The 21,100-nt window shown below is 44.5% G+C and overlaps 1 protein-coding gene and 1 long non-coding RNA gene across 7 annotated transcripts in view; one reads left to right on the forward strand and one right to left on the reverse strand.

Moving 5' to 3' along the window:
- Positions 1-13,686, reverse strand: part of BCL11B (BCL11 transcription factor B) — a 104,046-nt gene extending 90,360 nt beyond the window's left edge. For 3 of the 6 annotated variants that reach the window (XM_019481604.2, XM_019481601.2, XM_019481603.2), the window contains exon 1: positions 12,667-13,685. In XM_019481604.2, coding sequence (XP_019337149.1) covers positions 12,667-12,724 — 58 coding nt within the window. In that variant the 5' untranslated portion in view covers positions 12,725-13,685. Of the gene's footprint in view, positions 1-10,747; positions 12,074-12,666 lie in introns of those variants that run through there. The other 3 variants (XM_006261044.4, XM_059723209.1, XM_019481602.2) reach the window with 3 other exon arrangements.
- A 603-nt stretch (positions 13,687-14,289) lies between these two features.
- On the forward strand, positions 14,290-16,769 carry LOC132248832 (uncharacterized). The gene is made up of 2 exons (XR_009460283.1): positions 14,290-14,430; positions 15,241-16,769. It is a non-coding gene; the product is annotated as an uncharacterized LOC132248832 (long non-coding RNA).
- Positions 16,770-21,100: the final 4,331 nt, after the last annotated feature.

Genomic DNA, 21,100 nt, shown 5'->3' on the forward strand with positions numbered 1-21,100 from the left:
CAAAAAAAACCCTGATTGTATCTTTCTTTTCTTTTCCATTTCTTCCCTCCCCATAATAATTTCAATATATTTTGCAACCAAGTCTGTCTGAAACAAAATGATAGGCTGACCTGGCACAGCTTTCCTGACAGCTCCCTCTAACTGCTGCCAGCACTACAATAATACCAGCAAAAAGCCATTTTGCAATGTTCATTCCTCGACTTTCCTTCTGAAATGGTCATTTTTTGTCCCACCTTTTTATTCCTAACACGTGTCCCTGCCATCCATTATGGGCCCCAATTGCAACCTATTTACCCCCAAAACTGTTCCTTGATGTCAGTGGGGTTTTCTGGATGCTCTGAAAGTGCAGGATTGGGACCCCCATAGCACACAAAAAAATTGCACTTAACTCATTTAATTACAAAGGCGGCAGCACTGTCAAACGGCAGCAAATTAGTACGCTATGGCAAACTACTCACATGAGTAGAGTGAGCAAGATATGGCCTGTGACAGGGACTTTACAAAAGCATTTGCAGAGAGAGAGAGAAAGAGAAAGTGTCATTTATTTTGCAGGTAGAAATATGGGCTGGAATCTTCTGCTCATTAACCTAGTAACAAATGTCTGTATGGTTACTCTAGATAGTAAAAACATCCTTATAAAGTTGATAGAGACTTGAAGCATATGGGTTCTATATCATTATCTGAAAAATCTTCAGACTCAGAAAACGTTTCTTTATCAGATAACCCAAACCAGTTTCTAAAAAACATGTAATTTATAGATTCAAAACCTCTCTCTTAAGTGTTCTACATTTTAAATTAATGCTTTCAAGCTAATTAATACAGTATGAAATAATTGTAATTCACAATCCATTTCTAGGGCAAAACGGGTTTTTTGTTCTATGGCATAACTGACAAATTATACAAACCCTAGTCTTTACTCGGGCAAAATTTCCACTGACTTTTGCCTGAGGGGGCTTTGCCTAAGAAAAGACTGTAGAACTTGCTCCAAACAATACACAGGAACAAGCGGTATGTAAGTAAGCAAGTTTAGAGACATCGTAATTGAATCACAATTAGGAAACAGTCAGAAAATTTACCAAGTTTCTGGAGAAGGGAAGACAGAGAAATGTCTCAAAGCAGTGGGCTGAGATAAATAGGAGCTCCTACTATAGAACTGAGTTCTCCATTCTTTGAAGTCTGCGGGAGTTTTGTGCAACTATTTAGCAAACAACAGAATATATAAAATAAAGGGCAGGGGCAGGGACTGAAACACAAATTCTGACTGAGAAGTTCCTGAATATTCTGTGCCTCAGTGAAAATAGCTTAAAGGATAATTCTTCCTCATCTGCACCTTACAAAATGAATCACTGATTAGTAGTATATACATCAGCCATAGCACCTATGTAGCATGACCCTCTAACAGCCTACAATAGATGAAAAAACAAGACTATCGGAATTTAATGCTTTTCATATCAGCAATTAGAAGAACAGGACTGGGACGCCACATAAATGTATGAGCAAGAAACATCCTATTGGACAGAAGCTGGACACTGCAGGGCTTTGAATGTACTCCACTAACTTGTAACAAATAAATCTACAAAGGATACTATACGCTAAGTATAATACATGCGCTGAAAACCATTAATTGCTTTTTTCCCTTAATCAAAGTTTAAAAGGAGTTTGAAGACAATACTACATAATTAATTTACCAATTTATTTTATGAAAAGATGCTGTGCCCTAGTGAAAATGTAATCATAACCCTGCACTGAACAGGGATTGCTGGGAAGAGAGTGAATTTCTGTGAACAGTGTGTCACAATGCAAAAGGTAATTATTTAGTGCTTCTGTTCCCTTTAATGATCTAACATTGAGCAATATTGTTTATATTGAAGAGAGCTTGCACCTTTAATTACCAATTACATATACATAATTTTAGAGCCAAAAGAAAAGGACTGTGAAAAGGGTCCCTTAGAAATGTGTGCACTATTTCTGGAAAGAATTCCTATTAAGTGGGAGCAGAGTGTCAAAATATTAAAACACACACACACACAAAAGGGAGATGGGACAAAGAGCTGGAAAAGACAACGAAAAAGCAAGAGTTGAATTAAACCAAGGATTACAGGAAAGAAAGGTGGCAGAAGAAGGAAAATACCTGTTCCCAGATTCCTATGACATGCTTGTTTAGTTTCCAGATTAACTGAGTCTCTCAAAATCCAAAGATCCAACTTTGGTATATATAACCATAGCTAAAAAAGCACATGGTTCTAAACTTTATTATATTTTGATGGATACGTTTTTTCCCCTGCTATTGTAGTTCTGATCATCAGAAAATGTAGTAAAGCTGCCGCATTTGAGAAAGGCCCTGACCATGCCTGTGTAAAAAACATGAGCAAGTTTGTAGCAGTTGAACTGTTCTAAATTCTGTCTTTTAATTTCTACTATTCATTTGAATATTCGTTAAGTCCAGATATGCCTGTTCACTTATACACCATCACACTTTCTTTCCAAGGATTCTGCAATGGCACTTTTTTAAATAACATCTGCTATTCTTTCACATTTTGGCAGTCTTCACATTGAAGAAAATCAGCTTTTAATTTTCTTGGTGCTCTAAGCCCTCATGATCAGTAATAACTGGGTTCCAAAGTATCAAAATATTTCACTGTGCTGTATTTGAGTTTAGACTAATAAATTATCAAGCATTAAACCCATCTGATACCTTACAGTACAAAAGCTATATGTAAGACTGCTTATATGGGACATGGAAAATGGCCATAAAAGAATGCAAGGCAAAAAACTGAATATATCTTCAAATGCATTTTATCTGTGTCAATTTGCATATTCATTTTTACGCAATTGCAAAAGAAAAGGCTTCCCGTTTATGACTCAATTAAGCAACTAAAAATCTGCATTCCAATAACATTACGGAAGGCTTACATTTACAAAGGTAAGGCCAAAAAAGGCTGAAAGTCCACCCTTAACCCGCTGTTTTGCACTTGGGTAATGCAACAAGCAAGGTCCTCCAGTGTTTGAAGAGTCCTGCAATACCAATAGGGCATTTCAGGCCCGAGACTCAATCCAAGCTCTGACTCTACGCGTGCTTGTGGGTTTAAATGAAACACTTCACGTTATTTCAACTTAGCTCTGCGGTTTCACTTCTGTTGCTGAGCTGCTGTTTTTTCTGTGTGTTTTTTCTAATTATTATTTATTTAAAATAGAATTTTAAAACAAAGGAAAAGTAAAGTCATAAAAAGAGAGGAAAGAATTAAAAGTGCCTTTTCTCCTCACATGGAAAAGGACTAAAAGAAAATTAGTTGCCTCCAGCCAATGTTCATGCCACAGTTCTTCAAGATGCGCTAAGGCGTGCCCAGTACTCTCACAATACCTCCAAGCATTCCTCTCAGTGCTACGGCAATATTTGCCTACTGTGTAAATAGAGGTTCATGGCATAGCAATGGCATCAAAAGCGGGCATCACCTAAAACCAATGTCACTCGACTATTTTATGTTTTTAATGCATTTTGACAATTTATATTATTTCTCCTACAGTAAAGAAAGCATTATATTTCCTTGCTGGACTCCTTGCAGTATCCTCAAGCACCATTCTATCATGCCAGTCTTCATTAAAAATAAAGTGGCTTTTTCACCCCAAACTCTACATAACCTCCGCCACAATATCATTACCACTGCTGTTAGCATGGTGCCTCCTTAGGTATGTTGCACACATACAAACACGCATACATGCACACGCACAATATTAAAAGTACTACAGATGCAACAGATCTGGATTTTCAAATGTCTGGAACTAATGCACGGATGCCAGAATAACTCAGGCCAGAACAAATTGGGCCTGATCCACAGACCACGGAACTCAGCAGAAAGATCTCAAGCATCTTCCGTGGCTGAGTACATCACTTATTACATTTCTTTTTCTTAAACTAGTTTAGTTGTAGTGCAAGACCAGAAGTAAAAAAAGAAAAATCTGAAAGTGGTAAACCACCTTCCTACAAATTATCCTGCTAATGGAGTTGCATAAAGCGTAAAGAATTTTAGTATCTGTCGTAAGAAAGAGGAGAAAAAATTGGTCTTTGGCCAATGTCTTGTGTGTCAGATCTCTTGTCCATGTTCAGTTTCTACAGCCAATCTGCAAACCAATAAAAGCAGCGGTCGAGAGAACCACTGCCACGGCCTTAACTATAGAGGCGCTAGTGGGTGCCCCTATTGCCATGGGTACTGTGAGACTGGTTACCATGTAAATCTTTCACAGACCCAGATGAGCACAGCACAGATTAACCAGATCTGACTGCGTTTTGTAATGATGAACTGATGAATCTTGCGGCATTTGCCAGCTGCACCCTATCTACAGGGAAATTCTACTTTCAAGGATATGGTGCACACTTTCCTTCTGACACCCCCTGTACATGGAGCTACCAGCACATGTGCTGCTCCATAATCCATGTAATATTCGCTGCACTCAAACGTGGGCATCTCTCCTGTGCTTTGAAACCAAATCCTTATCTTAAAATCTTACTTGTAAGAAGCACAGAAAAATGACTGGTTCTTTAGGGTGTTGTCCACAAAGCAGACATAAAATGGTGTCCCTTTAACAACACCTGCATGTCACACTTACTGCAAAATCAACGCATTTAACGGAAATAGCTCAGATCGCATGCACTGTGGCTCGGTTATCAAAGTGATCAGTGTCACAATTTTACCTGCTTAAGCCTAATACTTTCAAAAAGCACAGGCTTCAACTCCTCGCTGTGCAAAAGTTGACCAATAACCTGCTTACAGTTTCTTTTAATCTTTCCAGATGTGAGCTGCAGGGATTTAGATACTGCATTATATCTAGATTGCACCGACATCACATTCAACAGCGCAGGATGCTTTTTAGCTGACATCAATTTTTAATTTTTCTGATCCACACGATTGAAAATCAATTCTTCATGAAAAGAAATCTGAGGGTGGATTAGTACAGAAAAAAAGGCAACAGGGTATAAAGCCCTATTGATGGAGAGACTCCGATTTTTGTATTATTTCTAAGTGACTCTCACACTTGTGAAAAGTGTGTGATGACAGCCCAATACACAGAAATTCTCCACTTATCCACAGGACAGGAACAGCACAGCAGCAGCTGTCTAAGTATCCCCAAACTGCCAACCTCCGTCAACCTTGACCTGTAGGGACTATCTCTGGGTGGAGAAGATAGTTCAGGCTTTATGACCCGTTCAGTCAGCTGAGACTGTCTCACAAGCTTGCCAGTTTGTTCTAAATGTGGTTGAGCAGAGTTTTTTGGTATGATGTGTACACCGTCCACTAGGTACTGGACAGAGACAACTGCTTTGTATAGCCCACTGAATAGCCTTCAGATGTTAATGACTTTCGATCACTATAGACAGCAGAAGAGTTGGGGGGGAACGCCGACAACCCATTTAGCTCTAATGCATTAGCAAACAGAACACACAGCTGCGAGTTTGAGGGCTCTTCTGCAACACAGTACGTCAAACACCTTTTGCAGAAATATACTGAACCTCTCAAAGAGCAGTTTAACCCTCGGTTGCACCTGAGCCAGAACAAACATCTCTAGAACCACAGAAACTGGGGGGAAAAGATCATGCTCTAAAAAAAAGGGAATGGGAAAGAAATAATAATAATGTATATACTGAACAAAACAAAAGGCAGGCATATCCAAAGGTATACTTGGATTCTGGGCATTCATCAGATGTTATTTAATCAGAAGCTATGCACATACAATGTTGCAGAAAGGAATGATATATGTGTTCTTAAATAAACTAGACATTCGAGAAAAAAATAAAGATTTATTGCTATTGAGAGCCTAAAATGCAAAGGTTCTAATACGGACTGCAAATGCTGTAAATCTTCACAGATAAAACAGGGATCGTGATGATGTGATATAAAAGCATTCTTTGTTCCCAAGTGAATAGATTGGTTTTATTTGAATGAAAGAAAAAAGATACCAGATACACAAAAAGGAGGGGGGAAAAGCTGCATTTTGGCATAATCTTTTAACTGGATTGGAAAAAAAAAATCCCTGAGTTGCAAAAGCTTAGGCACAAAAAAATGAATTAATTAATTTAAAAGTATGATCAAATTAGGTATTTTGTTCCTAATGTATATAATAAGCTTGAACTCTATTCTTTAAAAAAAAATAGTTTCTGTGTTTCTGAATAGGTCATCAATCACTGTTACTTGTATACAACTTTGTCGAGCCATTTTTTGACTTTCATTGAAGCATATTTTTTATAACGGTCAACGAATTTATGACTTATTCCAGTGGCTTAGTAAAAAGGGTCATAAAAAAGTTAAATAAACCAGTAATTTTCCCCTTTAACTTTGGATTTCCTTTTTATATTGTGCTGTCTAGTACTGAGCCACTGAAAAGTACCTTGGGCACATCCAGCACACACAAATTATCAGCTGCTTCAGAAAAAAAATTGAATTTTTTTCATTGAGGCAACTACACAAAAGACTTGCATATGTCAAAAATACAGAACTAAGTCCCTGTGAATGCTGTACCATTAATCAAATCCCCGATCTGGTGTCACTTTTGCCAGTAAAATGATGATATTCTTCTAACCCCCCCTCCACTGGCGCGTGCCTGCAACGCGTGAAGTGTGTCCCTCTGCTTTAATTTGTTTTCGAATAGCCTGCTTTAGGCATTTTTTATATATTCCTTGGGAAAAGCTGATGCTTAAAGCTCTAGTGAGGGTATACGGTACAGAATAGGCAACAGCTTTTTTGGGAGGGAAGCTGTAAGCAAATTTAACTGATGTTTAGAAGCTGTAACTTACTGTGAATGCACAACTGCCTTTGAGGCTTGTAACCATGGGTGCAAAGGAACAGTGTGGAGCCTGCATAGCTACATTTTATGAAAGTAAATAAACATGAAAGAGGAAGGTCTTGTAGTAAGTACAGCTGAATGAATCATACATTTTATCAACCCTGCACACTGTTATTGATGTCTTTTTCTCCCCCCTCATCCAAAAGATATATAGAAATCTATCTGCATACAACACCAACACGACTTCGCAAGGGGCTTTTACAGCACTAGGAACTTTAGTATGTCTCACGCTCTAGCCCCCAACCACTGTTTATTTTTCCTCTCAAAGAAACCTAGAAAGACAGAATTCTAACGATAATTTCAACTAGATGAGGCGCACACAACAAACCGGAGGGAACCACCTATCATGGAGCAGCAACCAGAAGAAGAAAATGATCTACTGAGGAAGTGGTGTAGAGTGCTATTTTGGCGCAGTATGTCTCTTCAGTGAGACTTTTTAACATGCTTCAATCTCAGGGTGGGATCTACCTACTTAGTATATGTGAGTTTTTAGTGTTTTTCTTAATAAAAGTTAACAGTTGTGAAATTTAAACAAAAGCCATGATCAGCAAAGTTTGAGGTATCAGGGAGGATGGAGGGAGGAAGGTTTTCCCATAGCTTGAGAACATTAGCATCATTGATGTTTAAGACACCGTACTCTTTACCTTACAGGTCTGTCAAATGAGCGGCTGCTGTCTATAAGCTTCCAACTTGTTCAATTCAAATATTAAATGAAGTAGAGAAATCATCAGATAAATTGCTGTCCCTCTATACTCAAGAGTGAAGGTTTTTTCTACAGTTGATGACAGCCCTGATCTTTTGTCTGACCTAATTTATTTCTCTTTCAGGTTAGAATAAAAACACTCTTTCCTGTCATGGGATAACCTCCATCCACATATTCTGCCCTAAAATAAGAATATGCTATTGCTAACAATGCCATAACTTGATGAATTTCTTGGATTGGGTGAAGCAAACATTATATCCTGACATCCAGTGATCAAAGCTTGCTATGCTATGCCACTAAATTATATGTTTGGGCAAGAAAGCGTCCCACTAAAGTCCATTGACAATGTACAGGCAGACTAAAGGGGAGAACAGACCAAACCCTGTATATTATAGCCCTGACACTTATTCAACAGAAAATTTTCCATGCTATAGGTGACAGTTTATTTCTTTAGGGAAATGCTTATTTTTATTTGTAGGAAATGCCAAGACATATGTCAAGGATCAAAAGTGATACCTGCTATTAAAAAAAACAGATACAATAAACTGCCATATACATGTAGCTTTCAGACATGTAAGCACATAAAATTGCATGTGCATGCACATTTTTATTGTACAAAACATTCTTTTGTAAACTCTATCTTGGTCTCTCTGTTTATATATACACTGGAGGCAGATAAATAGATGCATATGTATTTTTACAATGCATGCTAATTCACATACCTACGGCTATCATTAGCCTGATCACTATCTGACAACAACAAACTGAGAATTTAAAGATTATATGTTGATGATAAAAGGCATTGTTAAAAACTAATTTTAATTAAAGACTTCTGTCTGCAGGAGCCTGGTTAATCAGTCGTGATTTGGCCAAAAATAGATTTATCTCCCTTGCAAATCCCTCTCATCCAGCACCATATAGATCTTTGCATGAAAATCAATACTACAACTTTACACTTAAAACATTTTGCAGCAACATAAACTGCCTCAGATACAGCTATTATTTCCTAACCTATTGTATCCCATCTACCAGTACTGTGGTATGATTTGAACTATAATCTACTATGATACAGGCTATGAGCTCCCCCTAGTTGTCAACACATGCCACTTAAAAGCAGTGGGCACAATTGAGACTTGCAATTCAACTAAATACCAGCAAAGTTTATTTTGAAAAGTATTTTATATCAACAAACAGTATACAGTGCAAGGCAAACTAGATTGGAAATGTGAAAGGGAAATAAATGCCTTCAAGAAGGCCTTTTTAAACTAAAAGATTTATGCTAAGAGCAAACTCAGAGGAGCAGAATAGGTGTCGATTGAAGTCAGTAATTGATATCTATAATTTGTACTATTTCACCTAGCACACACTCATCTAAGTCATAATTATTGTCAAATATGCTACAAGACAGCCCTTTGTTCAACAGAGCAAGATACATTTTGCACTAGACAAGGACTCAGCAAACCATTACTATTAAATACAACCACACTGAAAAACTGTCGACTTCTGTTTGCTAAACGTTTAAATAAGCTTGACAAAATAGTCCCTTGTATTTGTCTACCAACAAAATAACTTGAAATGATTTCTTAGCCCTTTTACATCTATTTGAAACACCAAGCAAATCAAACAGAAAACAGTAAGCAATACAGACTCATAATCTACTACCACAGTATGTCAGTTTCTTCTAAAAACATGGATTTTTTTAAAAGCCTGGAAGCTTATGAAAACATGAAAGAGATGATTTTTTATCTCATTACTAAACTGTAAATATATTTAAATAAAATGGAACCCAGAGATTCAGAAAGAACAGATCTTGTTATTGTCCTATTTAAAAGCAATATGCAGTGTCTTTTTAAAAACATGTTAGGCTTCTGAATTCACAACTATGCAAGCATTTAGAAATACGCAGCCACCTCCAAAAATCATTTCCTCTCTAATACTTTAGCGGTATCTTGTATTCTTTGTGTACGATGCCAGGTGAAATTGTTTCTCATGCTGATAAAAAAGATCATGAATTAAACCAAATCTACATCCATTTTAAGTGAAGTTTCCTGAACATAGAAGCAATTTGGAAAACTTTTACATGCTAAAAATGGCATTATTTTTTATTACTTTGCATAAATATGAATTGACAGAGTAAATTATTAATCTTCCTGGGGAACCTGTTGACCAATTACTAAAGAAATCCTGTTTGGGAAACCCTGCGCTCTACCTGGAATTGTATGATTATGCTATGTACTTCTTCCATATTTTCTATCATCTTATTGATTTTGCTTATTTTGCATTATTCTGCAAAACCAGTAGCACCAGGCTTTTAAGATGGACTCTCCTTTCACACTTCTGTCTATTCTAAAAATATACTATTAGATTAAGAACATATTGCTCAAGTTTTAAAAAAATGTAAAAGTGGCAAACCAACAGTTTGAACCAAACCAACCTAATCTATCTTTGCATGAAGCATGTCCATGGCTCGCCATAATCTCTTTTGCATAACACCTTTTTCCACTGTCTAAAAATTTAGCCAGCTCAAGTACTAAGTTTTCTTTCTCCATCTTCACAAACAACAGGTCCTGAGCTGCTCTTTCTCAATGTCTTTCCCCCTTTTGCACTCTCTATATAATCCATCCTACGCTGATGTATGCTGAATCTAGGGAGGGACAGTAGGCCACTCAATTCTGCAGTTTTAACTAAATTCCAACTTTAGAGAAAAAATATATATTGCAGTCTGCTTGCATTTTTGGTTTCACATTCAAGATCTAAATGTTTCTCTGAGCAGCAACAGCATGAAAACCAATAAACTCCACTGGAGCAGGGTCAGAAAACTTTTTTTTTCTGTTTTTCCCTCTCCCTTTTTTTTTTTTTTTTTTTTGCCTGGCACAGGACTCCAAGCCATCCTGAAAGGCAATTCTCCTGACAGATGCCAAAAAGACAAAGCTAAACATCAAATGATACAGGTCTCAGAAACCAATATCAAATTCATTCCGGGTTGTTTTGGGTTTTTTTCATGATACTCTGCAAACTCCTCCATTCACAGGACAGCTCTTTAATGATGAATTAAACCTTCCTGAAAACTGGTAGAACTACTCCTGTCTGGCAAAGCACCCCACTGAAAGTCTGCAGCTCAGTCTCGGTGGATGTGTGCTAAAATGCCTGTATTTCCTGCTCCCCTCCTCCCCCCGGACTACTCCCACCCCCTCCTTCAATTGATACCTTTATTTTTTTCTGCCACTGTTCAGTATGCATCCTGATTTCTCCTCCAGCTTCCTCAGGATGGAGAGATAGAGAAACACAAGAAGGGAGGGGGGAAATTGCATGCAGCTTTGCCTTCCATTCCTCCCCTCCAAACCCATTGTGCACGCAGCTCCTTGGACCCCCGAGTTCACTGTTCCTCTGCCTCATTATTTACTTCCAAGTAAGGCGATCAGGAAACGAGATCCAATGCAAGAATGAACCTACCTGGCTCCCCTCTCTCCCAAAAATGTTTCGCCCTTCTCAATACATTCAAATGTGTGCAACAAACACACACCCGCAAGCCCCTTTCCAAACCAAATCTCTTCTTGCAAACGAGACACGAAATTAGTGGGAGACATTGCCTTAGACGGTGCAGATGTTTTTTTAAAAAATCAACCAGAAAAAAGGAAAACGCAATTTCCAAACCGGCTGGGTTTTCTTTTTTTTAAAAAAAAAAATGCAATTAACAAAGAGGTTTTGGGGAAGTATCCACCTTTTTAAAGGGGAGGCAAATCTGGTTACAAAATAGCACTGAATGAAAAAACACCGCCCCCCTCCCCCCCGAAAGGTGCCAAATGCATCTTCATTTGTGTTGCACCAGCTGATGGTTGGGGGTGGGGGGAAAGGGGGTAAAAAGATAAAGTAACCAGAGAAGCAAAAATAAAATAAAAAAGAAAAATAGAAATGGCAGAACCCGGACGCCACCCAAAATATCTAACGGCAGGGGAAAAAAAAGAAACAGATCACCATCACCATCCTCCTCCTCATCATCCTCTTTCCAACAAATTCTTACAAAACCCAGTTTTCTCCGCGGGAACAAAGGAGGAGAGATCGCAACCACCAAATACTCCTGGCAGATGGCTTCTCTTCTCGCCTGTCCAGGGGAGGGAGGCTCGGGATATATTTATTTATTTATTTAAATTCTTTAAAATCGAACATAAATATTCGGATTCGCGGCGGCTCCGAGGCTCAGCCCCGGCTCGCGCCGCGCGCCCCGCTCCTCACAGCCAACTTCGGGACCTCTCCGCCCGGGGCAGGGGCTCTGCTCGGGGCATCCTGCCACTTGGGTTGGATTTGTTTTTTGCCCCCTCTTTACCTCTGAAGCTGAGGGGGCTGGGGGGGGGGAGTGCTTGCCACCTTCGTGGCACCTAAAGGACGGCTGGATGGCTTTGCATTGCACTCAGATGGGTGCCAGGCGAAAGAAGGGAAATAAAGGGCTAAAAATTAGAAGAATCAGGGATGGGGGGGGAAGGTGCCTGCTCTGCACGCGTGCACACACGCATCTACACACACGCGCGCGCGTGCACACACACGCAGTGACCTGTCCCTCGGACCCAGCATCTCCCCCAAGGTTTTTTCCCTGCTCCCCCCCCCCCCCGGTTCCGGTGGGAGCTTTGGCGGAGCGCAGCCTCCCCCCGCCTCCTATCCCATCCCATCCCATCCCGGGCCGGCTCTCCGGGCTCCCCCGCCCCCCGGCGCTGTGCTCCCCACCCACCACTCGCGCGGGGCCGGCGGCGGCGGGCGCAGCGCGGGGCCCCGGGGCCGGCGGCACCTGCGCGCGGAGCGGCCACCTGCAGCCCCGGCCGCGTCCCGCCACCTCGGCCTGCCCCGCACGCCCGGACGGGCAGGGGCAGCCGCTCGCCAACTTTTCCCCGCGCTTGCTTCCCGCCCCGCCGCCGGCTCCCGGCTCGGCTCCGCTGCAAACTTTGCTTCCCCTGCCTCCCTCTCGTCTCCCACTCCTCTCCCTCTCCCCGGCTCCGGCTCCGGCTCCGTCTCCCCCCACCCCGCCGCGGCGCGCGCGCGCCCTCCCCCTCCATTCCCGGCCCCTCTCCCTGCCTGGCTCCCGCTCCGCGCTGCCCGCCCGGCCCCTGCCTCCGCGCCGGCTCCTGCAAACTTACGTGTGATAATCTCTCTTTGTGACAAGTGCTGCGGGTTCCCCTGCTTGCGACGGGACATTGCCCTGGCATTTACACTGGCATCGCCCGGAGAGCTGCACTGGGTTGGGGGGACGCGCGTGGGGGGCGGGGGAGCGGCCGATCCTCCTTCTCCTCCTCCTCTGGATGTGTCTGTCTTCTTCTCCTGCCTTCTCCGGGATGGATTTTTGCTGCTGCTGCTGCTTCTTCTTCAGAAAAAGAAAAAAAAAATGAAGACAAGCGGCCCCCTCTTTGTTGTGGCGGCGGCGGTGCACGGGCTGGGATTCCCCCTCAATTAAAAATCAGCATCACGAGGAAAGAAAGGGGGGAAAAAAAAGAAAAGGAAAGGGAAAAAAAAAAGCTCTTTCTGGTGCCTCGCGCTGTCCCTCACACGCGTTCTGCCTCTTTTTTTTGTTTTGTTTTGGTTTTTGGTTTTTTGTTTGCTCTCTCCTCCACCGCTCGCACTTCCAAATCTCTTCTTGAACTTAGGAGGCTTTGCACCGAGAGTGACACTTTTTTCGCTCTGTCTCTCTCTCGCTCTCTGTCTCCAGAGTGCTGGGCCAATGGGCAAGTGCACTTCTTCCAGCAGAAGGGCAAAAAAAAAGAAGAAAAAGTCTTAAAAAAAAAAAAGAGAAAAAAACACAAAAAAAGTCGAGCTGGGGCTTGCCCACGCGCACCCCAGAAAAATGCCAAAAAAAAAATATTTTTTTTGTCAGAAATGGACCCTTGGCTGGGCTATTTTGTTAAAGGGGCAGCAGGACTGTGTCTCCTCTTTCCCAGTTCAGGTAGCACTGCTTTGCCCTAGTGCTTTTGCATTGCCAGTGCCTCTGCACCACTTGGCACTCACTGCTCCCCTCGCCTGGCACTGGGACTGGAAGGAAGGAAGCCCCTAGTGCAGCTGGGCTGGTGCTGGCTATTACTATTATATATTGCAATGTGAAGATGGCGGAGTCCTGGTTCTCTGGGAGCGCTCTGTCTCTCTATGGCTGGGGCTGCCTCTGTACAATGGGATAAAATTCAAGTTCAAGTGCGGACGTGACGTTTAATCTGCACTAGAGACAAAAAAAAAAAAGACCCAGAGAGTAGGAGCACTGGGGGCGACTAGCGGTGGCTTTTTAACATTGTACCCTGCAAGAGAACAAGCAGCACACACACACACTCACACGCGGAGACACAAACTAAAGCACATGCCTGCGCGGGAGCAGCGCCGGGCTTTGTGCGCCGCTGCTGCCCCGGCCCTCGGGAGCGCCCGCAGACGCGGAGCCAGCGCGGGGACACGAGCCCCTGCCTCGCCCGGCTCTGCAGCCTCTGCTCCCATAGCTGGGGGGCGGGGGGGGGGTCGCCACCCTGGTGGGGGCTGGCTCCGGGCATGTGGATTTGGGTCCCTTCCTCACCCGAGCCCAGGCCCCGATGAGGTGCGGTGCGGGGGGACCCCGGCGGGAGGCCGCTCCTCCCGTGGCCCATCTTTCTCCTGCCCCCCTGCAAGCTCCGAGGCTTCTCCTGCTCCAGGCAGCGCGGCAGCCGCCGGGCATTTCTTCCCGACACTTTCCCAACAAGGCAGGAGCCGTGTGGGCTGAGGGGGGGGGTCGTCTCTCCCTGCGCGGGGCTGCAGGGGCCCCGCTTCGCCCTCTCGCCTTCCCCGAGCCGCGCGGGCGCCCGCCGGGCGAGCGGGGACCAGCCGGGGCCGTGCAGCTCCCTGGGGAACGAGCCCCTGCTTGTACTTGCCACATCCTCCTCTTTCCCGCGCAGGTGAGCGCGCTGCTCGCTTCAGGACTCCTGGAGCCCAACTTTTCCTCCCTGCCCCGTTGCACCGGCTTGCCTTTCCCCTCCTCCCGCGCTTTCAGCACCACGTCTGGACAGGGCGAGGGGCTGGGGGCTGGCAGGCAGCGGGAGCAAACCCGAGGGAGAGGCCGCCTCCGTGCGGGGGAAGGGGTCCCGCCCTCCTGCCATCTCCTCTCAGCCTGGCAGGAATTTGGGGGTGGCGGCAAGCGCCGGGGAGCCGGGGGCATGGAGGGGGGAGGGGGGCGCATCTCGCTGCCCCAAACTGCCCGGAGCAGAATTGGGCTGAACAGCAGCGCTCGCCGCCTCCTCTCGCAAACTGCGGTGCAAACCTGCCACTCGCAGCTGGGGCTGCTCCGGGCCGCAGGTCCTGTCCTGCAGCCCGGCGCGGACCCGCCCGGGGTGGGCACGGAGCCAGCCTGGCCGTGCCCCGCTCTGCCCCTCACAAAGAGCGGGCGAGGGAAAGGCGCGTCCCCCCCGGAGGCCGCTCGCGTCCTCCCCGGGGTCGCGGGGCTCACAAAGGCAGGCAGCGGCGCGCTCCGAGCAGCTGCCCGCAGCTGGGCGGAGAGGCAGCGCCCCGCTCCGCTCCGCGCGGCCATTGCCCGCAGGTTGGCTGGGGAGGGCAGGCGGCGCCAGGCCGGGGGCAGCTGGGGCTGGGGCCGCAGGGAGGGGGGCAGCTGCCTGCGGAGGAGCCCGCGGGGCCTGCCCCGGGGCCGGGGGAGATGGTGCCTCGGCATCTTCCTGCCAAGGGATCCTTCTCAAAGCTGCCCTCTCCCGCAGCTCCAGCCCGGGTTACCTAGAGCTCGAGAAGGCACCAGCCCCACCTGGTGTCAGCATGATGGATGCCACTGGGGTCAGCAGAGCCTTTCCAGGAATGCGGCTGGGAGACTTCCACCGCCAGGCAATGAAATGGCAATACAACCCAAACCAGCACCAACTGGCCCCCGGGCCGCACGCTCGGGGCAGGTGTCCGTAGCCCCCTCCTCCCGCCGTCCTCCTCGGCCCCTTCCCACGAGAGTTTCTTTCTTTATTCCCTCTCGCCCGCTCCCCTCCCCTCGCACTCTGCCGGCCTGGCGAGCAGTTCGCGTGTGCGCCACGTGTGTCTCGGCCCGCGCGGGAAGCCGGGGCTGAAGGTGTCCTTGCCGGCCAGGGGAGCGGGGCTGGGGCAGAGTCCAGCCTGCCGCGCCCGCTTCCAGAGCAGGGCAGGACGTTCAGCAGCAAACCTTATCAGGCAGCTTCCTGGCCATCCTCTGTTGATTCACTCCTGTCTTAACAGTGGGCATCAAATCAAAGATAAGGGCACATCAATGATTGACCACGCCGGCCTCCTTCGTCCCCTCCAGTGGCAGCGCCTGGGGGGACGCGGGCTGAGGTGCGTGCACTCCTCGTGTCAGAGCCCAGGGCTCTAACACAGAGGTCTTTTTTAAAGCCTCGCTTCCTCCTCCTGCTCCTAAAATGTATCCCAATAGGGGGAAAAATATTCCAAAGTGATTTCTCAGTCTCCTCTTTCCTCCCCTGTCTGGCACTTGTGATCATTAGCACTGAAAGCTGTTAATGTCTTGTCTCACAGCTCCCCCTTTAGTCTCTTTGCTTTCCCTGTCTCGCGTTCAAAGACAGATCAATAGCAGGCTCTTTCTAACCTTGACCTATCCCTCGACCCCGCCTCCATCTGCAGCTGGCCCACTGTTTTGTTTTCCCACTCTGTCGATATCCAAGTCCCACTCGGTGACAGCAGACAAACAAGAGGGGCTTGCTGCTCCCAGGGGGCTCGCGGGCCTGGCTCTGCCCACCCCTCCCCCAGGCCGCCAGCCACAATAGCGCGCTGGCCGGAGCATTTCTGTCCCACTGATTATTGCACTGCTTTGTCCAAGTCCCTTTTCTCCCTCTCCCCTTCGCATCATCCGACTGTAAGAAAAGCGGGCCGTGCAAGTTCCACCTTGTGATCAGATGAGAAAGGCGAGCACCACACGCACTCGCCTCCACCCTGCTTTGACACCTACCGAAACACGCCTCCTGCCCCAAAGCCAGGAGAGGATTCTTCATCCTTCGAACAACCCAACTGAAAAGGACCGGGGGAAAAACAACAAAACCAAGAGCCTTTGAAAAGGCGATTAATTGTAAATTAGCAGCAATGCAAAAATGTGGTGCCAACTTGCCGATCATATTTTTTCCAACCTGGATTTTAACGAGTCAAAGTCTCACCCCAGCCTATGCTCCTTGCTATCAGGAACAAGAAGCTAATGCAGCGTTAAATGTGCCATTTCATTCTATATACAACAAGGCGCGCTGAATAAAGAGCAGATATTTTAGCTTCTGGGATTCATTTTTTTTCTTTCTGCTTTTTAATTATATGATGTCTAAGTGCGGAAATTTGGCATGGCTAGTAATAGCAGGAACTTCGAGAGAGACAGAGAGAGAGAGAGAAAAAAAAACTCCCAATACTCTGGCAGGGTTGCAATCCTATACAATAGGACTGATCTGTCACCTGGCCCCATTTGGGCACATTTCCACCTTCCCCCCATTTAGCCACAGAAGTTTTCAGGACAATAAACACTTCCGTCCCAGATCCTGTCTGTTGCGACTTCGGTTGCTGCGCAGTCTTTGCTCCGAAAGCTCGAGCTAAGTGAGAAGCAAATAGGTTTGGAGAAGAGATGTAGGCGCGCGTGTGTGCGTGCGGGTGTGCGCGTGTGCGCGTGTGAACAGCCTTGGCTCAGACCAGCCGGCTCGTTCCATATTCCTGGGGAATCTTTGCACGTTGTTTGTGGAAATCAGAACAAACACAGGGCATTGATCCGATCGCCTTACTTACCCGCTCCACCTTGCGAGGAGATACAGAAACACAGGATCTAACCAGATCATATTTACATACATATTAATAAAGCTCCCGAGGTGGCAGTTGTGCCTTCACATTCAGCGCAAGGATTTCTGTGAGTTCTCATTTCAGACCCATAAAAAAAAGAGAAAAAGAGGTCTTTGGGGCTTCCTGGAATATTTTTTTTTCCTGCGATGATTTCATATAATTTCTCAAAATTACATAGTTAAGTGGCATCAAATTTCAGGGTGATATAATAACTCAAAATGTGTAAAAATTTTTTGCATCAAATCACTTAACTGCAGTAAACAGGGCTGCAAAACCTCAATCAGAGGAACTGTTTGGTGTGTTTCTTCAATTTATGGAGCACAACAAAATTGTTCTCGTTATCTGTTAAAATATATATAAATTGCACCATTTATTCCCCTAATTTCCTTCCTCCTGAACGTGGAAAACACAGGAATATTTCAAAGTGCAAGTCAATTCAAGTCTAAAGAGGATAATGCCTAGCCTCCCAGCCCTATTCCCACACCGCATGGGATGCAAAGATCCCTCTTATCTTTCTCTAGATTTGGTTTCCTTCCAGTTTGCTTAATTTTCTCTGTCTGTTGCTGACGTTTTTCGGGACTGGCTTTGGAAAGTAATATTCCAGCAACCTTCCCCTCTACAACCTCAGCTCATTTGGACTCTCCTGCCTTGTCCAGCTGAGCTCCTCGCTTTGATCATCTTTCCAAACGTGAAAAGCACTCCTTCAGTGACAGTCCAAATACGGGGGCCTGATCCTGCCCTCCCTCATCCCAGTTGCACAAAATCCCAACCAAAAAAATGCAAGCACAAAAGCACACATCAGCTAGGGAAACAGAAGGGAGTGCTGGGAGCGTGAGTGAGGCAGGCTCACTCACTGCCCCTCTGCAGGGGGCTGGAAGAGAAGCGAGCCTATTTAAGTTACACAGCCTTCCTGAAGCCCCGACTTCGGCTCCCCTCGTTAGTCCTTCTCTGTGCTGAAGTCACTGCCAAAACTTCCATTGACGTCAGTGGTAGCAGGATAGGGCCCTATAACTTGGAAGCATCTCTTTCTGTTCCTTTCCTTAGAGTCAGTTTTGTATTTTCCCTCCCCTCCCCTCCCCCTCCCCCTTACCCCCTTCGCAACAACTTCCCAGGGAAAAAAGAAATCTGGGACAAGCTGCAGGGTGTGTGTGCGTGCCTATAGGGAGCACACTTCATCAGCATCCAAGGAAAAGGGGAGTCCATGAGTCATGCCTGCAAAGCAGAGCGTGCAACTGGTGCTCCTTTGTGATCACCACTGAAACCAGCAAGGGAGACAGAGATGGGCACAAGTTATTCGCTGTTGGGGAAGCTTTCTGAAATAGATCTGGGGCGTGTTCTTGAATGGATGTACCACAAGGACTGTTTGTGTCTTTGGAAAATCCTGCCTAGAGCAGTAGTTCTCAGCCTTTCAGACTGGAGGCACCCCTGGATAGACTCGAGGAAACCCTGAATAAATTCAAGGCACCATCTGAAAATGCCAGCTCTTAGTTTTCACTCTTTTTTTGACTGCAGCAAAAGGGCAGTTTTTCTGTTGCAAAGAACTAAGACCACAACTATGGATTTCTATTTGAAATCTCTGGGTATAAATTGTGAATCATATTGCAAACCTAACAGTGCTTAACATTGTGTGGTACTCCTGCTGCACCCTTGAAGGGCTTTCAAGCCATCCCAGGATGCTGTGGCACCCCGGTTGGGAATCACTGGCCTAGAAAGTGTCATCACTGCCTTGTGCCTTAAGCCAGGGCCCCACTGTGAGTTATGATCTTGTGCTAACTCAGTTGTACCAAAAGCTGAGCCCCTCTTGGAGAGCGGGAATAATCTAATAGGCAGTAGTTTACATAGATGTTCAATTCTTTAAATCTGGAACTTTTTTCTATTTAGAGAGGCAGTAGAGACTCAGTTTTACATAGAGAATGAAAAAAAAAAATCTCCCCTCAGTTGTACACTGATAATTCTCAATATTTGAAGGATACGGGGATGCTCCTTTCCTCTGCTTTTTAATGTTACTCTCAATCAACTTCCCACTGCACATAATTTAATTGAATTTGAAATCTTTAATGGGGATTTGAAATCTTTGGGATTGTTTCAAGTAGCAAAGCCCCCTCAGATATGGGTTGGCAATAAAATCTTTAGTTTGAACTCATGACAAAAACCTTTCAAGCCTGTGTCTCTCAGATCATGAAAATATGAATCTGGACATCACAAAAGAAAGACACCTCATTTATCTTTGTTCCATTGTCTAAGATCCCCCTGCTTTGCGGTCTTTAAGTAGGGCAGATTTATGGTAACTCCTCTGTCTTTTTTTTTAACTTGGACAACTCAACTCAAACTGGTAAATTCATCAGCCTCCAGATTCACTACAAGCATTTGCAGTTTCATTATTCCTATCAACAATTACGGAACTTAGAAGTGAGGATGCCTGGCCTGGGAGTGATTATATATTGCACCCAAAGTGCACATTCTTATTTCTAAGGAAAGGAACAATGTATGAAGCACTTTAACATGGGGAATATAATTGTTTGTGTTTTTGGCAACTAATCACATCTCAGTTGAAAATAATCAAATAATGGTATTACCTTTGACAGCCAGAAGCCATGCATTTTTCATGATAAAAGGAAATAGTTATAATTTAGGAAAAATAAGGGGCAGTGTCTGGGATTGGCTGTCATAATTTTTCACAAGGGACTGAATTTTCATCACCTTTTACTGCAGTATTCTACTTGCATAACTCCTCTGACTTCAATGGGGTCTCTTCTGATTTCAGGATCTGGCCTAGAGCTTTTGTGGTTCTGGTTTTAAAGTGTCCCCAGATGCATTGCTTCTGCCTCCTGCCTCTGATCTGCAGGTCAATGCCATAATGATAGATCAGTTGTTCCCCTCACCTCAGCTGACACTTTGAAATGTAATTTAGGATGATTAGGCAACCTCAGTGCCTGATGGACCAGAGGTATGATAATACCATGGTAAAAGGCCACAGTGATGCAAAGCTTTTACAGAACAGTAACTGAAGTCTTTTCCGAGCCAAGTGTTCCACCTGGACCCCACTACAAATTATTGTTTTCAATTACCACCTGTGTACTCCTTCCCATGCAACTTATTGATGTAAAATTACAACAACACTGGTATAAATAAGTTATGCTGCGGTTGTAAAATGGAAGAAATTTTGTTGTAGCAATTATGTTCAGCAAGATGACAAAATAAATTTCCAGTGCTGTGCTTGCAGTAACCTGGGGAATTTAAACCTCATAATTTCCATTCATTTCAGATAATTTGGAGTAATTTCTATATGTAATAACTTTGTAATGAAAAACACAGCGGTACTGAAGTGATTTCAAGTCTCCTTTTTTTTTTCCTATGGTATACATGGCACAAAATAAATAATAAAAATAATTCCTTTTTGTATGTGTTGAGTAATTCTTTCAGCAAAATCATAAACTAATACCAGGACTAAATCTCTGTCCATGAAATGAAAAATAAATTGAGTTAAAGAAAGTGAAAAAGTATGAAAGGCCTTCGATGTTTTATTGTGACTTTATTAAATTGTATCTTCTCTATGCTCTATTGTATCCCTAGGGGTTACTCTTCTAGGGAAGGGCATATAGATAGATAGGTATATGTCCCTAGATCAAAAGAAGAGATGGTTGGAGCAAATACCTATGAAAATATTTAATTCAACACTTTAATTTTTAAAACAGAAACTGGAAATTTAAGAGAGAGAGAGAGGATGAAAGGGAGGTGCAAGTAAGTACAAGAGAAAATAAATAAGTTGCTTTGGGGCAT

This window comes from Alligator mississippiensis, chromosome 2 (genome assembly GCF_030867095.1).
Source record: "Alligator mississippiensis isolate rAllMis1 chromosome 2, rAllMis1, whole genome shotgun sequence".
NCBI lineage: Eukaryota > Metazoa > Chordata > Crocodylia > Alligatoridae > Alligator > Alligator mississippiensis.